The sequence below is a fragment of the Semicossyphus pulcher genome, unplaced genomic scaffold, assembly GCF_022749685.1.
Source record: "Semicossyphus pulcher isolate SPU_LCO1_2020_fin unplaced genomic scaffold, fSemPul1.0.p SCAF_27, whole genome shotgun sequence".
NCBI classification, from domain to species: Eukaryota; Metazoa; Chordata; class Actinopteri; order Labriformes; family Labridae; genus Semicossyphus; species Semicossyphus pulcher.
The window spans coordinates 837,501-857,500 of NW_027211701.1; the positions used below are offsets into that span (position 1 = coordinate 837,501).

Below are 20,000 nucleotides of genomic sequence, written 5' to 3' on the forward strand. Positions count from 1 at the left end.
TAAACACCCGTAAGATTTTATCTTCCTCCGTATGAGAGCCCTGTTAGTGGGACCCCTGTATGATTTAAATCCTAACAGCTATGAAGGCCTCAATAAACATAGATGCCTAACATAGCTCAAGAAGGGGCTTTCTAAAGGTGCTCTCTGCCCCGTGTGTGTGTGTGTGTGTGTGTGTGTGTGTGTGTGTCTATAAATCAGTAATGTCGCCGTAGTGTGAATCTCATGAGCTTACCTCGGGGGCGTAACGGAGTCCTTTGAAGAAAACCTTTCTCACTTTTGATTTAATACCACTCACTCCGGAACAAAACTCCCTCCAAAGGATTTCTTAAAGTTTTACATGCCTTTATTTGTTCACTCAGTTATAAATGACACAAAATATAAAAAAGAAAAGAAAAGAAAAGAAAAAAAAGTTAAAAACTCAAATTTGTCAGAACTGGTCTGGTTCTGTTTTCAGATGCCTTTAAAGAAGGCTGATCATTTAGGAGTTGGACAATTTGGATGCAGTTTAAGAAACCTTAAATTACATTCTCTCTATCAGCTAAATTTGGGAGTCTCTGGTGGGCATTGATTATTCACAAAACCTCGAGTCCTGTTTAGGTTTGTCTACCAAGAGATACCATGCAAACCCTCGAAAGGCGTATTGTCGCCAGGAGCCTACAAGCATCCCCGTTATGGCAGGCCCAACAGTTGTCAAAGTCTTGCTTCAAATCTAAATTACGCCAGAAGTTCAAGTCACAAACGGACAAGATTCAGATTTAAAGTTTTTCAGGCTATCTGCTTTACCTCTTCCTGCGAATGGAGAATCTCTGAGAGACGGGTAGGCATGTCCTGAGGAGAGTGGAGCGGGGAGTGAGCCCCGATCTCCGGACATTTGCCTTTATATAGGCCTCTGCGCAAAAGCTGGAATTTCCCAGCTCCTGCACCTGCAAGTTCACGAGGCCCGTTCACGTGAGGTGAGGTGCACGCGGCCCGTCCACGTGAGGTGAGGTGCACGCGGCCCGTCCACGTGAGGTAAGGGACACTTTTCCAGCCTACCTATAACTATTGGCCAACCAGAGCCCTACCCCACGTGGGCCAGCTGCGGCCGGGGAGCCAATCATAAATCTTTTCACAGACAAGACCAGTTTCAACAACTCTCCGACCCACAAATAAGGACTCAAAGAGAAGTTCTCTGACAACTCAATAAATGTAAGCATACATGATAAATGTTTAACAATACATAGTCAAAAGTCCAATAAATGGATATATGACATGGTTACATGAGTACATTAAAGTACATTGACAGAAAAATCAACCATGCAGATTGATGAAAAGACTAAAGTAACTACTAGAAGGAGAATAGTAGCACAAATCATTGATTAAAGTCAAGGTTAAAATAATTCCTTGCAATTCACAATTCACCAATAATTTGTGTTAATAAAAAGTCAACATAATCGAGTAATACTCCAAAATAATATGTAATCAATCATCATTCTATTTTTCCAGTTAAGAAATTAGATAATAATCCATTAATTAATAAACTCATATTATAAGTTGTGAGCTATAAGCTACACAGTGAGTTTACAATGTTCAAACTTAAACACACACATATAATAAATCTAAAGAAAAAGACCAAGAGAGCAAAGGCTACAGTACATAAAGCTTGCTGGCTATAATGTTAAAGGCTGACATACAGTCAGTGTAACTGAGGGAAAACAGGATATAAATCAAGAATAGGATCTTTAAAGACTCAACTGCAGTAATTCTTAAGACACTCGACTAAGAGCATCAGAGGCCAACATGGCAGTAAAACTTAAAGCATACATGTTAGACTCTGACACCTCAAGAGGAGTACAAGAGGAGCAGATCTAAGATCATACAGAGAACATAAAAGTGATATATTCTCAAGACTCAAACGTGCACAAGTTATTCATAACAAGTGTTCTGGCTACTCTTTCATGCCAGTGTAAGCTTATGGAGATTTCCTCCTTATCATTTGTTTTTATTATTTTTAACTTGTTATTTATATAGTCCCATAAGGGACATGGGCGAAATGCAGGAGTCCAAAGACATGTAACTCATTACATCCTACATAAACGCTCATTTAAAAAATATTTAATTATAGTAGTCAAATATTAACAACAATTGCATTTAATTTTACCTGTCCTGTCTAACACACCACCCCCAGCAGCACAGCCAGAGCCCCCAGCAGTGACAGGAGGGGCAGGGCAGCAGAGTAACCCATCGTCAGTTACAGAGGAGGCCGATCTTCTGTTGAGGCCCAGAGGAGGGTGCTGGCCGTGTGGAGACCTGTGCCCTGTCCTGCTGGGGTCCACTTCCAGACCATGGAGGCAGCAAACTACTAAAAAGATTAAACAGATGAAATGCACGCACAATGAGACACACACAGTGAAGCGTATGAACATGTGAGACAGTGAAGTTTAACTAAATGAAAAGTCGTCTTTGTGATGAGAATGTGTCGGACGGTCTTTGTTTGTCTTTGTGAAAGTTTTTCAGTGACTTACCTGTAAGTGTCAGGATGCTCCATGCCACATGTCACACTGTAAGTTTCTGCAGGTACCTGCAGGTGCTCCGACATCATGGAGCCAGAAGCACCAACGATGGATGGATGGATGGATGGATGGATGGACCTTGGTGGTGTTACAGCAGCAGCTTATCAAAGCGACGAGAGCTCAGGAGAAAATAAACACAGTAAAAATCACCTGAACACTAGAAGGAGGAAGATAAAGATCCATTCTAACAGCAATAATAAACAACAACCTCAACGACATTAATCCACAATATAAACTAACACAGAACCTAAATGTAAACAAACATTAGCGTGAGGTCGAGGTGTTCATGTACCACACCCTCTCAAAAGGGTTTTGGGGCCCCTGAGACCAAACGGCCCCGAGTTGGGAGTGGCCATGATCGTCTTGTGATGGCTCGAGGTTTAGGAAACACAAAATAATGAAGAGGAAGCAAAACAACATCCTGAGTGCTGGGCCTCCTCACGGCCTAAAACACAATGATAGTAAAATAATACTTGTAGACGGCTTTGTGTTTAATAATTGAGATTTTTTTATCATGACTGAAACGTGGCTTACTCAGGGAGACCATAGTCCACTCATAGGAGCGACCCCCCCGATTTTATTCTTCTACATCAACCTCGAGTGTCAGGAAGGGGAGGGGGGGTTGCTGTTATCTATAAAAAGGACTTTAAATGCACACCTGTTGTACACAACACCTTTTCATCTTTTGAACACCTTGGTTTTATTGTGCACTCCAAAGTCAAAATCCTAATTCTAATAATCTACAGACCTCCTCAGCCTGACAGTGTTTTTATCAAAGTGACTTTTTATCTTCTTTTATCACCAAGTGCGACAACATTCTCATTTTAGGTGACTTTAACATCCATGTCTGCTGCCCTTCTCAGACTTTTAGCACAGATTGTATGGACACTTTGGACTCTTTTAACCTCACTCAGGCAATTCAAGTTCCTACTCATTCCAAAGGTCACACCCTTGATCTGGTTTAACACCATGGTCTCAGCCCCTACAACTGTGAAACTAAGGATATCTGTGTGTCCGATCATAAACTTGTTTTATTCAGCATGGTTTCATCATTTTTGCTTGTCCTTGGAAACATACCGGTCCCTCGCCAGGTTTTAATTCTATGTCTGCTAGCAAGTTTTCTGAGCTTTTTACTGCTGCGTCTTTAACTGCTTTTAATCCTAATCTAAGCACAGAGGAGCTGGTCTCCCTTTTGAACCACATCCGTGAGACTGCTCTGGATTCTGGTCTGCAGCCCTGGCTTAATGAAACAACACAAGAGTTAAAAAGGGACTGCAGAAGAAAAGAAAGACAATCAAAAAGCAATCAAAGAAGCAAGAGCATCCTTTTATTCTAATCTAATTTGATCTAATCCCTCCAACCCCAGAATCTTATTTAACATTTGAGACTCCGTAAGCAGCCCCTCCCCCTGTACCTTTAACGATGCCTCACGTGTCTTTACAAATAAAATCAACGACATTAGGTAACAGATCATCCCCCTGACCATGCTTTACAACCCCACACACATATTAATAACTATTTTTGCCTATTTCTATTTCAATGCCGATTCTGTCAGAAATTGTATCTCGTATGAATCCAACCACCTGCAGGCTTGACGCCATCCCCTCTACATTTCTAAAAGAAGCTATGCACACGGTTGGGCCCAGTATTTTATTCATTAATAAATTAATACATTAATTAATTTTATTAAAATTCAGATTGATTCTATTCTGAGCTCACAGTCGGATAATCTCCGTGTGAACTCTGCCAGGTCCGTCCGTTTCTCAGCCCAATGCGCAGAAACACAGCGGTGGACACCTGGTTTGTCTGGCAGCCCAAGTGACCCAAGTTTCCCTGCTGCACCTGAGTCTCCTACAGGTGCAGCCTGGCCTGTTAAGCTCTCACTGCATCACACATGTTCGTGATCACATGAAGCTGGTCCTGCTCCTGAAGCTCAAGGTAGAGGTCTTCACGGGTCCAAAATGTCCTGCCCGAACCCTAAGGGACCCGTAATTGTGGACCCGGAACCGAACCGGACCCGTCTATTATTTGAAAGTTGGGGCCCGAATGGAGTTATGTCGGACCCGACCCCGGCTGGTGTCACAGTTTAACTGGTGGCGGTCACAGATGTGTGTGGGCGTGGCTTATGAGTGAGTGTGGACCTTCCTCTCTATTTACTCGATGTTTCTGTGGCATTACGTTATTTTCAGAAAACAGAAGCAGAGACACGTTTGTAGCGATCGGCGGTGACGAGTGTACGGTTCACTATTGTTATGTAATGTTGTCCACAGAAAAATGAATGTTCCAGCAAACTGTGTGTCTCACATTGGGCCTCATTTACGAACAGTGCGTACGCACGAATCTGTGCTTGAACTGTGCGTACGCACGAATCTGTGCTTGAACTGTGCGTACGCACGTTTGACGCACAAATCTGGGATTCATCAATTTGTTCTGACCTAAATCTTTTCGTACTCTGCGAACAAATGTAGAACTCCCTCAGACCATGCGTACGCACAAATGATGAAAGAAATGTCCTCGGAAATGTTAACACACACCCTTTAACTAAATGCATACTATATTAAAACTTCATTTATTGAAAAAAAAGGCTTTAATAGACAATAATTGAATTTACTAATGTATGGACCAAACGTAAATGCCGTGTCATCCTCATAATTTATTGTCATATAATTAAAATCTTCAGTTATAGCAGTTGAGTTAGTTTATTAAGTTTACAATAGAGTAGACCACATGAAAATGTTCATATTGAAATGTAACACTATTAAATTGTTTATTGGCCTTGCTGGAAGATATTGCTGCCTGTGCACGCTCCGGAGCAGTGTGCCTTTTCTGGCCTCCACCTCTGCCACAATCGTTTTTATTTCTGCTGATGTGAAATTTTTCTTTTTTCCTGAGGCCATCTTTCACGTTCTTTCAGCTTCTCAGTAACACCGCTCTCTTCATGCGGCACCAAAAGGATGTCCTTATATGGAGAAATAGAGGCGTGGCAGGATGCTGATGGCAGATCGCGGACACGCGCCTGTCGATTTAGAATGGTTCTGATTTACTAACATACGCACGCTGGTGAGAACAAAATTGGCCGGTACGCACGTGTCATAAATCTGACGGTGATTTTGCACAAGTACTTATATTTTGCAGAGAGTAAGAACATTTCTGCGCAGATATTAGTGAATGAGGCCCGATGTCTGGAAAGACACCGATTGATTGAGATAAAGCAGCAGAATGCAATTGAGTCGTTTATTTCCTCGTTTGTGGACAACGGACTCATAAGCCACGCCCACACACATCTGTGACCGCCACCAGTTAATTCAACACCAGCTAAACTGTGACCCCCGGCCCCGGTTTGTTAACCCTGAAATGAGGGAAAATTTGGGTTTGCCGTTTCAGAAAGAGAGGTAACTTTAACTCTGAGTTGGTTACTATGGTAACTGAGTCTGTGAACCTCACCTGGTCGCGAGCAGGTTTTCTTCAGGACACTCAGAGTTTCGCTCTGTCTCCTCCCTCAGAATATAAAACCTTCATTCACGTCCTCATTCATTCAGCCCATCTCACGCGCGTCTCTGTGCTGCTCTGACCGCTAGATTTTCCACCACCACTGCCGAGAGCGCTCAGATAAGACGCCGTAAGTTATTGGAATAATTTTCTTTTTTTTAAACTAACACATTCAGTTTAATCAACATGAATTATAATGTATGTGAAGTCAGCATCATGTTAGGGATAAAGCTGATGCACATTAAAACAGCCACTGAATGATATTTAATCTGTTTCATATTTAAAATCTGATGAAGTGAGGTTCAGCCATGAGCCTGTTCTGCCTGAGCCGCACCTTTCAATGATGTATTTTATTTTTAGCTGCTTCATGTTCGTTTCTCTCCCGCTGCATTGCTCCTAAATTAATATAAATTTTAGCTTCCGGTCGTGATGAAGTATTAAATAAACAGACCAGTTCAAACTGACGCGTTCACTCGAGCCGCTTCTCTCTCTTTTGCAGCTGCAGCCGTGTTACTTCATGTTTCTAAAAACATGCTCGTATTCGCTGAACGTCCGCGTGAGGATTTCGAGCTCCACTGGTGTGACGTAGGAGCACCTCTTTTTGTGTACCGTTGCCATGGTGAATCGTGGTGTCGGGGCTCCATTAATGCTGGCTTTTTACAGTCAGTGTGCACGCACTTAACTCCGGCTGAACCTACTCAGAGTTGATTGAACTAACTCTGATCAGCTGTTCTGGAACAGGAAACTCAGAGTTTCCTATCTCAGAGTAGATCGACTCAGAGTTCAGGGTTAGACTCAGAGTTTGTTGAACCTGCTTTGTGAAACGGACCCCTGGTATCCATGTCGTGTTGATGAAAACAGACATGCTAATCCACTAGTTATCTCAGATCTAAAAGTCCACTTGCTGTCATTCAGACGGATGACAAACGTGCGGCTCGTTTAGAAGCCACACACACACACACACACACACACACACACGTGTTACACGTTTTGTCTGCAGAGCCGGAGCCTGCAGATTCAGGACCACATTTCTAGGACCCTGGCTGTTTGCGACAGCGCCACCTAGTGCAGCTAAAGATGCATTTTATCAACAACATGGCCGACGACCGGAGCGTGAGTACTGAACGTTAATCAAATCATTTGTTTAATTTCATAAAACAATTCTGGTGTCTTGAACTTGACAGCTAAATGAACGTTTTACTGTGATACGTTCAGTATGATACGACTCTATTCACTGCTATGATTAGTCTGAAAGGAGCTGCATTCATGTGCTAGCTAATGATAGCTCGCTGGAAACAAACTGCGTGGTGGGTTCGGGGCATTTGCTCGTTTCATGAAACCGAAGCGTTATTTTTGCGAGACCAGCTAAGTGTTGACTTAATGACTCTGAAAAATAATTTTAGTCTGTGCATTTAAATAAACTTAAAGAGGATGAAAGCAACAGTGTGGCTGATGTGGGGAAAACATGTTATGTTTTCATTAAAGCGTTTTTATTGTTTAATTAAGTTCAAATATTCTTACAATGAAGCAGCTTACTGTCTGTTTACCCCACATTTACTGTTATCAGATAATTAACTTCATTCTGATTTTCTTTGTGATGTTGGTGGATGACACATTTGTCATTTTTAATAGGATTTATGTCGGCCTTGTGCTGCAGGTCTACACCTTGCTATGTCATCAATATACAGCTCAGCCTGTATGAAGTGATTTTGTGGACACAAATTAACAATACAATCTTAATGAGCTATCTACCAATAAAAGTTAAATTAAGAAGTAATCCTGTTTTTTAAGTGTTACTGATATTTCTGTTATCCCAGCATTGATCATGTTGTCTGTTTACTGAAACAGGTAGTGCTGTTACCTGCTTCACAATAACATGTTCTCTCTGTTCCCTCCTCTCGGTCTCTGCGTCTCTGTCTCTCTGCCTGTTGGTGGGCTGACAGAGAGAACGCCTGATGTCTTCAGTGACCTCTGGTCATGCTCAGTGTGTCTGTTATGACGTTTTCATTGTTTCTTCTGTTTTTGTTCTTTAATAAAGATTCTATTTCAATATCTCAAGAATCTGTGAAGAAAAAATATATATCGCAGAAACACGAGGGTCCCAGAATTGCAGCCTCCACCTCTGCAGACACATAATATTGATCCAATCCGGTATTACACATAATGTTGAACAGACCCGGAACCGAGGATTATAGAACCAGTCCCGAGCCGGACCCGTTTGACCACGTAATACGTGGACCGGTAGACCCGTGAAGACCTCTAGCTCGTAGTTTAGCGGAGTGAGATGCTCCGTTACGTCGCACAGAAATGCCACCTCACACATCGGGTGCTCACAGGTCTTGATTGGCGCGCCCGCTGTTGCAGTGCATTCTGGGATTTGTTGTATCAGCAGTGTGCGTGCTGTATACCGGCAGGCCAGCAATGATAGACATGATGTTATCTCGCGGGCCAGGTGACATTTATCACACGCCTCAAGTTTGAGACCCCGGCCTTAAAGTGATAATCTCAAAGATGTCCATGTTGATAAATGTCTGTACGTCTCTCTCTCTCTCTGAATGAGGTAACACATGGTGACTGAGCCTGTGGCCCACTGATGAAAGCCTTTGCATCTGCAGTATATAGTATTATTACTGGCTGGGTGTCTGTGGCGGCGCCCAGTTAGTGACGCGTTTTCCATCAGCCAGCAGTGATTGGTCTGCCAGAGAGGGTAGGTGGAGCTAAGCGGCTGCTTTTCCGCTCTCTGCAGGTGTTGCGAGTAAACAGTAATCTACTATGGCTGAACAAACAAAGAAAAGATGGATGACTACAGATACAACTTCAACAAGAAGTGAAAATCCAAAGAAGAAGAAACAAACTCGACGCTCAGATGAAGCAAACAGCAGTCACTCTCCCCGTAGCTGCTTGACTCTGTCTCTGTGCTGTCAGTCTCCTCTTCGGTCTGAGCCGGTGTTGTTTTGTTAAAGAAGAAAAAAGTCCTTGTAAGGCAGTAGTAATGTGTTAAACAAGTGTAAGCTCTCTGTAGGAGCCATTTTTCAGTTATGTTTTGTGCAGGTACCTTATTTTGACCACAAGGGTGTAGTGTAGTTCTGTTTCTGTTTAATTGGTACCCACCCAGTTACCTCCCAGCAGCAGGTGTATGAAATGAGGTGCAAATCAGTGTGAGCAGAATGGTGGTGGGGGAGCACAACAGTTTTTACCGACATCCAGATGAAAGCCAGCTGAGGTTCAGCTCCAGTAAAACATCGACTTTCATGGTAACGTTCAGTTTTTGTGTTGTAACTATAATTTGTCTTTGCTGCAATAAATGGGAACCTCACCAAAAGAGAACAACTTTGCACAGTGTTTTGTTTTACCTGGAATCGAGTTAAAATCCTCAAGCCACCATTATGGGACTAATTAAGTCTCTTTAGTCACAACAGGAGGCAATCAGAGCGAGGGAGGGGCCGACCACCCGGAAGCAGGTGAAGTCTTTTCTGGGTCTGGTGGGCTGGTATCGGCGCTTCATACGGGACTTCTCTGCAAGGGCGGCACCTTTAACAGACCTCACCAGCACGGCGAAAACTAAGGTGCTGAGGGGTGAGGAGCAGGAGGAGGAAGCCCTGTGCCAGGAGCCGGTGCTGCAGAGCCCTGACTTTAATTTACCCTTCACTGTCCAGACGGATGCTTCTCATCGGGGAATAGGTGGAGTCCTCCTGCAAGGAGAAGGCGAGCAGAGGAAACCAGTGGCATACATCAGCAGAGAGCTGTTTTCCAGGGAGACCAGGTACTCTGCAGTGGAGCTGGAGTGTTTGGTCATCAAATGGGCGATTGACACGTTCAAGTACTACTTGCTTGGGAGAGAGTTCAACCTGGTAACTGAACACAGGGGGCTGCAATGGCTGGAGCAGATGAAGGATACAAACAGCAGGATCACTCGGTGGTTCCTGTCCCTTCAACCATATCGGTTCTCCATCCACTACCGGCCAGGGAAGCAGAACACGGTGGCTGACTTTTGGTCTCACAACGTGGTTGGCGAGCCTGCCGGAGGGGAAGAGAAGTGTGAGGGAGCTGGAAAGCATCCCCCTCACTAAGTGTACACATGGGAATGCGGCAACAAAGCCTCAGCAGCTGTCAATCAACTTGTTAGGCTGAGTGGATGCTCAGGGAAGAGAGGGGGAGGGGCGTAGGGAAGTTAGTTTGCTAAGTTTAGCTTTTGTTTATTTCTTGAGTTTCTTATTCATTTAGTTTAATCTGTATTAGTGAAAAGTCAGATGTTATGAAAAAAATTCTAAGTATATGTTTTAAAACTAATGGGAGTGTCTCTGTTTCACTGTGTAACAGGAGGTGGAGACTACGGTTAGAAAGGCAGGTGAGGAGGAGTGTGAGAAAGAGAGGAGGGGCAAGTTAAGTGTGACTTCTGCTCTGCTGCTGATGAGATGGGCTGCACCTGTGAGACTCCTTTGTCAGCCAGCAGTCGGCTGCCTGTTTGCTGAGAGATGTTGGACCTTTGTACACTGTTTTGGGATTTAAGTAAAATTCAGAGCTCTGGAACCAAAAACCCTGCTTGTCTGATGCCCTCATTTCTACCACCACGCTTTACACCTTCATTGCTGCCGGTTTCCGTCCTGTTTGTAGAGGTTCACCACCATCAAAACCCTACATTTGGTGTCAAAGAGAGGATGAGACACTGCAGGGCCTCTTTAAACAGGCAGCAGTAGTGCAGCAGGGTCAGGTAGCAGGGGTGGGCTATTTCCTCAGAGACCAGGTGCTGTACTACAAAGCCAATCTAGAGGATAGGGAAAGGCTAGTGGTCCCACAGGGGCGCCGGGAACAGGTGCTAAAGCTAGGGCATAGTATTCCCTGGGCAGGCTATCTCGGGACTAAGAAAGCCTTGGACAGGATTGCAAGTAGGTTTTATTGGCCAGGTTTGAGCTCACAGGTACAGGAGTACTGTCAGTCCTGTTCAGTCTGTCAGCTGACAGGGGATAAGAGAGTTCCCAAATTCCCATTGCAACCTCTTCCAGTCATAGATGTTCCATTTAGCCGAATAGCTATGGACATTGTTGGCCCTTTAGAGCGAACACAGACAGTGCATCGGTACATACTTGTAATTTGTGATTACAGTACTAGATATCCTGAAGCATTTCCCCTTAGAGATATCACCGCTAAACAAATAGCATACGCTTTGCTGCAGCTGTTCTCCAGAGTTGGCATTCCAGCAGAAATTCTGACAGATCAGGGCACCAACTGTCTTTCAAATACACTCAGGCAGGTTTACAGGCTCTTGGGCATTAGGAGTATTCAGACCACACCTTACCACCCCCAGACCGATGGTTTAGTGGAGAGGTACAACAGAACTCTCAAAAGCATGTTGAAGAAGTTCATCTCCACTAATGCCAAAGACTGGGACAAGTGGCTCCCGTATCTCCTGTTCGCTTACAGGGAGGTGCCCCAAGCATCAACAGGCTCGCCTTTTGAGCTCCTCTATGGCAGGCAGGTGAGAGGTCCCCTCGATGTGCTGCACGAGACCTGGCTGGGATCCCAGGAGGGAAAAACCAGCGTGTTGGCGTTTGTCCTGCAAATGAGAGAGAGAATGGAGCAGGCTACAAAGTTGGTGAGGAAAAATATGGAGAAGGTGCAGAGTGGGCAGCAAACCTGGTACGACAATGCAGCCAGAGAGAGATCCTTCGACCCAGGTCAGCAAGTACTTCTTCTTCTTCCGGCAAAATGGCAAGGTCCATATACTGTGCTGAGGAAGCTGAGTGCAACAACTTATGAGACTGAGATGCCAGAGAGGAGAAATCCAAAGCAGACATTCCACATCAATCTGCTGAAGGAGTGGAAAACCCGGGAAATTCCCCCCAACAGCAGATGTTTGTTCGGACAGTGGAGGAGGAGGATGATGTTGTCGGTGAGTTCACACCTACTAGTCAAAACTCTGTATCCCTTGACCTCTCTCATCTCTCCCAAACCCAGCAGCAGGAGCTGCAAGCCATTGTTCCACCAGAGCTGTTCCAGGAGAGACCAGGGGCAACAGACCTGGGTGAGCATGATATTCGCCTGGAGGACAGCACCCCCATCAGGCAGAGGATGTATCGCATCCTACAGAAGTTGGTGCCAGTGTTGGAAGAGGAAGTGGCTGTCATGCTGGAGCTGGGCGTCATTGAGCCTTCCACCAGTGAATGGAGCAATCCCATTGTCCTAGTTATCAAGAAAGATGGAAGCATCAGGTTTTGCATCGACTTCAGGAAGGTAAATGCCCAATCTGAATTTGATGCTTATCCTCTGCCAAGACTGGATGACCTCATTGAATGGGTAGGACAAGCAAGGTTCATTACCACTCTAGACCTGTGCAAAGGCTACTGGCAGGTGCCACTGTCTAATGCTGCCAAGCCTCTAACTGCTTTCAGAACACCTCAGGGACTCTGGTAGTTTACTAAGATGCCGTTTGGTCTCCATGGGGCTCCTGCGACCTTCCAGAGGTTGATGAATCAAGTGCTGGCAGGTATGGAAACATTTGCAGCGTCTTATCTAGACGATATTATAATATACAGTACCTCTTGGTAGGACCATCTGAGTCACCTGGCAACAGTGCTGGGAAAAATCAAGGAAGCAGGTTTGACTGTCAACCCGCGGAAATGTGCAATGGCCAAGCAGGAGACACAGTATCTGGGCTACATTCTTGGAGGCGGTGTCATCAAGCCGGTACAAGACAAAGTGGAGGTGTAGGAGCCATTTTTCAGTTATGTTTTGTGCAGGTACCTTATTTTGACCACAAGGGTGTAGTGTAGTTCTGTTTCTGTTTAATTGGTAACCACCCAGTAACCTCCCAGCAGCAGGTGTATGAAATGAGGTGCAAATCAGTGTGAGCAGAATGGTGGTGGGGGAGCACAACAGTTTTTACCGACATCCAGATGAAAGCCAGCTGAGGTTCAGCTCCAGTAAAACATCGACTTTCATGGTAACGTTCAGTTTTTGTGTTGTAACTATAATTTGTCTTTGCTGCAATAAATGGGAACCTCACCAAAAGAGAACAACTTTGCACAATGTTTTGTTTTACCTGGAATCGAGTTAAAATCCTCAAGCCACCATTATGGGACTAATTAAGTTTCTTAGTTTCTTCTTCAACACTCTCCTTCTTTGCCTGTCATGGGTGCGTGTGTGAGTGTCCCCGCAGGCTGCCGTAGCCTACCACAGCTTTATGAAACTAATCAGTCACACAATTAGTTACTATTTGCGTCTATTTTTACAGAGCAAAGCATTGCAGTAAACTATTCGTTCTGTGTTAAAACAAAAAGATATTAACCTACTTGTCTATGGCCCCCAACTACACCTACATTACAACCAGAGCTAACCAGAGCCAACCGTAGACGCCTGGTCATCTGGGAAGTGCGTAAATGGGGTTTATCGCCATAAGGTGTCACCAAACTGTGATCTTTGAGGTTATTACTTTAATGATGTCACTGATTGTGGGTAATCACTGCAAGAAGTCAGCCTGAGTGATGGTCAAACATCAGTTCATCAGTGGAGCTAAATGTGGAAGACTCTCCTCTGTAGAAGACGTCTCTGCCTTGACCGTCAGTTTGTTTCTGGAGAATGTTCAACATTCAGCTGCAGCTGCAAAATCAAATATAATCTCCTTAGTTGTTGACAACGTGACAGTTGTTTAGGTCTACTTCCAGCAGGTATGGAGCAACAGGATCATTTACACATGATACATCTGCCTGTGTTTAGCTCTGTGTTTGGTCTCCACCACCTCCTGATAGAGACGCCTCTCTCTTTAGCTGCTGAATGCTCCTCTATGTTCTCCGGCAGGTCTCTGACCGAGTCCGTCCTGTGTTTGCTGCTCTGCAGGTAGTTTACAGGTGATTTAAAAGGGTTTCAGAGTATATAAAGAACCTTTTCATTTGTATTTTTATTTCCTATTGTTGAGTTGAAAACATTGTTAAAAAAAACCACTGCTGACCAAAGCTAAAACTAGCATGATGCAGTTTCAGTGGGTCTCCGTGGCACACAGAGTTTATAGGTCTTGTTTCAGTGCTTGTCTCTGGTTTGGCGTTTACGTTTGTAATGTACTTTAAAGAAACACTTTTCAGTCTCATCAGTGTTTTTTCAGTGTTCCATCATTTAATGATTCAACGCCGCCAGTCTCTCTAAAATCCAGAATATGAGTGGCAGTCTGTGTTTTGGTCTCCCAGAGGGAAAAAGGTTTTCTATATTTATTAATAAAAACGAGTAGAAGTTATTTTAACTCTGTTTATATTTGTTTTCATTTAAAACACACAGATTACAGCCTACCGTCTGTTTTCACCATGTCCAGTCCTGCTAGCTCTCGGTGCTGTAGTTCGCGGTAGCTGGCAGCCTACGGTACCGTTGATTGTTGTGAGGATCATGGAGGTGCATGTCCGTGACAAAGCGTTAGCAACAATCACTTTAGTTTGATTGATGTTGTAAATAAGAGACGTTGTCGCAGCTCGGACCCAGAAACAGTTTAATGCAGAGATATGACGTCACCACTTACCGGATAGCGCCATCGTCTGGGTAAAACACCGTAACGCAACAACACACCTCTCTCTGCATCAGATACTGGTGTATTGGTCGCACTGGTTTGTAGGACGCAGCCCACTTTTTAGAGGGAAAAAGTATTAATAGAGGGTCTTATACACTGAATGTTATGGTAAGTAAAACTGAAAGGTCATTCAGACTCCACAGAGCAGTCCGCTGCCTCCTCCTGTGTTAGAACAGTATAATGATGTACCGTGTGCAGATGACGGCTGTGTTTAAATCAGGTTGTATTGATAAGATAAAGTCTAAAGCAGAGGAACAGACTGTGTTCAGGGTTTCTGGAGGCTGACGGCAGGAAGGAAGCTACTCTGCAGACGGTGGATTTGTTACACACCAGTCGAATTCAGGCTTCACAGTGAACATGGGAAGTTTTGGTGTCAGTCCTTCCCTCAGAAAGTTTCAGTTTAACCCTTCACATCCTGTGGGCGGGGGGGGTTTCAGAGCAGATATGTCACACATGCCAGTGTGGGGGGGAGTATTAAACACCTGTGGTGGTGGGTGGTTTCACACTGACTTCTCTTCTCTCCTCTGATTTAACCTTTTCAATTCCCCATCACCGACTGAAACAAAGCTCTGAGCTACAAACCTACAAACCTACAAACCTACACACTGTATGTTTTAGTTTTATGTGTCTTTTTTTAAAAACATATTTTAATGCCTCAGGGTTAGCCATCTCACATGTTCCACCTGAACATGCCCCCCACCACCACCAGGTGAAACCAGAGAGAGAACCAGGTGAGACCAGAGAGAGAGAACCAGGTGAGACCAGAGAGAGAACCAGGTGAGACTGGAGAGATAACTGTGTGTGACCAGAGAGATAGAACCAGGTGAGACCAGAGAGAGAACCAGCTGAGACCAGAGAGAGAACCAGGTGAGACTGGAGAGATAACTGTGTGTGACCAGAGAGATAGAACCAGGTGAGACCAGAGAGAGAACCAGGTGAGACTGGAGAGATAACTGTGTGTGACCAGAGAGATAGAACCAGGTGAGACCAGAGAGAGAACCAGGTGAGACTGGAGAGATAACTGTGTGTGACCAGAGAGAGAGAACCAGGTGAGACCAGAGAGAGAGAACCAGGTGAGACCAGAGAGAGAGAACCAGGTGAGACCAGAGAGAGAACCAGGTGAGACCAGAGAGAGAACCAGGTGAGACCAGAGAGAGAACCAGGTGAGACCAGAGAGAGAGAACCAGGTGAGACCAGAGAGAGAACCAGGTGAGACCAGAGAGAGAACCAGGTGAGACCAGAGAGAGAACCAGGTGAGACTGGAGAGATAACTGTGTGTTACCAGAGAGAGAGAACCAGGTGAGACCAGAGAGAGAGAACCAGGTGAGACCAGAGAGAGAACCAGGTGAGACCAGAGAGAGAGAACCAGGTGAGACCAGAGAGAGAACCAGGTGAGACTGGAGAGATAACTGTGTGTGACCAGAGAGAGAGAACCAGGTGAGACCAGAGAGAGAACCAGGTGAGACTGGAGAGATAACTGTGTGTGACCAGAGAGATAGAACCAGGTGAGACCAGAGAGAGAACCAGGTGAGACTGGAGAGATAACTGTGTGTGACCAGAGAGATAGAACCAGGTGAGACCAGAGAGAGAACCAGGTGAGACTGGAGAGATAACTGTGTGTGACCAGAGAGATAGAACCAGGTGAGACCAGAGAGAGAACCAGGTGAGACTGGAGAGATAACTGTGTGTGACCAGAGAGAGAGAACCAGGTGAGACCAGAGAGAGAGAACCAGGTGAGACCAGAGAGAAAACCAGGTGAGACTAGAGAGATAACTGTGTGTGACCAGAGACAGAGAACCAGGTGAGACCAGAGAGAGAGAACCAGGTGAGACCAGAGAGAGAACCAGGTGAGACCAGAGAGAGAACCAGGTGAGACTAGAGAGAGAGAACCAGGTGAGACTGGAGAGAAAACTGTGTGTGACCAGAGAGATAGAACCAGGTGAGACCAGAGAGAGAACCAGGTGAGACTGGAGAGATAACTGTGTGTGACCAGAGAGATAGAACCAGGTGAGACCAGAGAGAGAACCAGGTGAGACCAGAGAGATAGAACCAGGTGAGACCAGAGAGAGAACCAGGTAAGACCAGAGAGAGAGAACCAGGTAAGACCAGAGAGAGAACCAGGTAAGACCAGAGAGAGAGAACCAGGTGAGACCAGAGAGAGAACCAGGTGAGACCAGAGAGAGAGAACCAGGTGAGACCAGAGAGAGAACCAGGTAAGACCAGAGAGAGAACCAGGTAAGACCAGAGAGAGAGAACCAGGTGAGACCAGAGAGAGAGAACCAGGTGAGACCAGAGAGATAACTGTGTGTGACCAGAGAGAGAACTACCGGAGCAGGAACCTTTTGGAGTGTAAAATGAAGTGTAGATCTGTAGATGATCAGTGATTGATGATCATTAAACAGGTGTGTGCTCCGTCTCACTGTCCGTACCTGTTCAGGTGTTGTGTTTTCTGGACGTGTGAAATGTTATTTTGTGTATTTGATGAGATGAACAGTTTTAAATCACTTTTTTATTATAAAAACATTGTTTGCATCCGTGCAGGTGTTTCTCTTCAGCATTAGATTTTCCTACGTTTTCGTCCTCTGTGTGATGAGACGACTCTTCGCGTCTCGCAGGTATGTCGTCTGAATCTGATGTGGTCCACCACCAGAACCATCAGGGCCAGGCCCAGTACAGCAGAGAACACCAGCCGTACTGTCGCCACGGTGTGACACCAGCTGAGCGTCTCTGAGGACGAGATGGAGAGACCTTTGAAGAGACTCTGCCTGACTCTCACAGTCATCAGAGAGTTCAGATTGAAATCACTAAATTTGATTGGTTTTCAGATGAATTTATTCAGAAATCATGAAGCGTTCAACAAAGCAAACAATCCCAGACACAAAGCAGTGAGCACAAGCTTCCTGAGTATTTAGTGAACAGCAGTGAAGAGGACAGAGACAGAGAGGAGGAGGAGCACTGTGTTGCCCTGCTTCATCATCATCATACCTCCGTGGTTCAGACACGTGTCCTCTGTGTGGAGTCTGCTGCTCTTCTGATCCACGGGGTTTTCAGCCTCACAGCGGTACTCGCCTTTATCACCCGCCTGTATGAGCAGAGCCAGACGCAGCCTGGAGGACGGATTAGGACGGCTGGTCTCCTCCAGTCTGTCTCCTCCTCTGAACCAGGACAGCCGGAGCTGCCTGCTGTGCTGCACGCTGCACTCCACCGTGAGCGAGCTGCAGCTCCTGTTCACCACGGACGTGTTGATCCTGATGGACGGAGTGCCGACAGAAGCTGGAGACAAACAGGGAAAGAGAGAGACAGTGGAGAGAGGAGGAGGACATGTCTGTCAGTATACACAGTCAGCTGAGAGGACGGGCAATGTGTTCATCCTGTAAAGTTCAGAGAAATCATTAAACGGGAGGATATCCTGAACCAGAACTCATTATGCATATAGTTCTCTTGGAGTTCAGTGTGTGTGTGTGTGTGGGTGTGTGTTTGTGTGTGTGTGTGTGTGTGTGTGTGGGTGTGTGGAGGTGTAGGGAAACACTCGACCATCACATATTCTATTAGTTAGTTGTTTTCAGTAAAGCTGCTAAAAACGGTTATTTTTTCAACATCCCATCATATCATGTGACAAGAGAGCCTCACAGTGTCCGACTGTGTCTTAGCTCGCAGATACAGGGCAGATATAGGTGGCAGCGAGTGCTTTTATTTTGAAGTATTAAAGCCAATGGCCAACAAGTGTAATTTACATTACTATAGTGAAATTACACATTATTGGAGCTTGATGTACGGCGCCATTTTGGACACCTTGTCCGTCCCATGAGGTTCACGTTTACATTCCATCACAGCACTGATGCCTCTGTGGAGGTTTTAGGAATAAAATCTCTTTGGACAGAGGACTTCTCTCTTTGACACGATAGACCATCACATCCTGTTACAGAGACTAGAACAGTTAATGTTCATTACAGGATCTGCATTAAGTTGGTTTAAATCTTATTGATCAGATCGATCTCAGTTTGTTAATGTTCATGATGTGTCCTCTATGCACATCAAAGTTAGTCATGGAGTTCCACAAGGTTCTGTGCTCGGACCGATTCTTTTCACCTTATGCTTCCTCTGGGTAACATCATGAGGAAACACTCCATTCACTTTCACTCAATTATACTTATCAATGAAGCCAGACGAAACCAATCAGCTATCTAAACTAGAGGCATGTCTTAAGGACATAAAGATCTGGATGACTAGAAACTTTCTGCTACTTAATTCAGACAAACTGAAGTTATTGTGCTCGTCCTCAGACACCTCAGAGACTCCTCCTCTGATGATAGAGATCATCATCCTAACATCCAGCAACAGTTCTGGGATTCAAACACTTCTCTGTATGACTTCTGAGTCATGATGCAGATATGAAGTCTGTCACAAATCCTCTTCCACACTTTTCAAGTTTAAAAAGTCATTTACTTATAAATATGAACTCAGGTGAACTCACGGTACACAGTGAGGTTGAACTGCTGGGAGAAGATGTAGGGGCCGATGGACTGGCACATGTAGGCTCCCGAGTCGCTGCCTCGGAGCTGAGCGATGCTCAGAGATCCGGACTGAAGGTCCAGCTGCAGTCTGTCTCCGAAGTGCTCGTTGTCGGGCTTCTTCACCACTCCGTTCTTCACTCTGGCAATACGCATGGCATGCCTCTCCTCTCCGTACGTCCACACTACCTGTGCGTCGTTGTCACACAGGGCCTTTCTGGTACTGAGAGTGATAGTGCCTCCCTCTGTGGCTCTCACTGTCTCCGTCTCTTCATCTGAGCTCACACAGCACAGCAGAGCTGGGAGACAAGAGGAGGCTGTGAGACACCGAACTCAAGTCAACCTTCTGTAGACAGCTCTGTGTATAAACCATCCATCCATCCATCCATCCATCCATCCATCAGCCATCCATCCGTCCATCCATCCATCCAAACATCCATCCATCCATCCATCCAAACATCCATCCATCCATCAGCCATCCATCCGTCCATCCATCCATCCATCCATCCATCCAAACATCCATCAGCCATCCATCTATCCAAACATCCATCCATCCATCCATCCATCCATCCATCAGCCATCCATCCATCCATCCATCCATCCATCTATCCATCCATCTATCCAAACATCCATCCAAACATCCATCCAAACATCCATCCATCCATCCATCCATCCATCCATCAGCCATCCATCCGTCCATCCATCCATCCATCCATCCATCCATCCAAACATCCATCCATCCATCCATCCATCCATCCATCAGCCATCCATCCGTCCATCCATCCATCCATCCATCCATCCATCCAAACATCCATCCATCCATCCATCCAAACAGCCATCCATCCGTCCATCCAAACATCCATCCATCCATCCATCCAAACATCCATCCATCCATCCAAA

The 20,000-nt window shown here is 45.3% G+C and overlaps 2 protein-coding genes across 2 annotated transcripts in view; both read right to left on the reverse strand.

The window, feature by feature from the left end:
• LOC138604829 (deoxycytidylate deaminase-like) overlaps window positions 1-20,000 on the reverse strand; it is a 115,312-nt gene that overhangs the window by 35,687 nt on the left and 59,625 nt on the right. The gene's annotated exons all lie outside the window — the stretch shown is intronic.
• LOC138604826 (signaling lymphocytic activation molecule-like) lies at window positions 17,122-19,451 on the reverse strand. The gene is made up of 3 exons (XM_069676832.1): window positions 19,064-19,451; window positions 17,575-17,862; window positions 17,122-17,316 (listed from the first exon to the last, which is right to left on the reverse strand). The coding sequence occupies exons 1-3, from the start codon at window positions 19,254-19,256 to the stop codon at window positions 17,147-17,149; spliced, it is 651 nt and encodes a 216-aa protein (XP_069532933.1). The 5' UTR covers window positions 19,257-19,451; the 3' UTR covers window positions 17,122-17,146.

What these genes read in the sequence shown, in the direction of transcription:
- LOC138604826 (XM_069676832.1), bottom strand. Translation starts at nt 19,256, where the DNA reads ATGCGTATTGCCAGAGTGAAGAACGGAGTGGTGAAGAAGCCCGACAAC. An exon ending in GTTCAACCTCACTGTGTACC is followed by an intron (nt 17,863 to 19,063) that starts GTGAGTTCACCT and finishes GTTTGTCTCCAG; the next exon opens with CTTCTGTCGGCACTCCGTCC. An exon ending in CACGTGTCTGAACCACGGAG is followed by an intron (nt 17,317 to 17,574) that starts GTATGATGATGA and finishes TCTCGTCCTCAG; the next exon opens with AGACGCTCAGCTGGTGTCAC.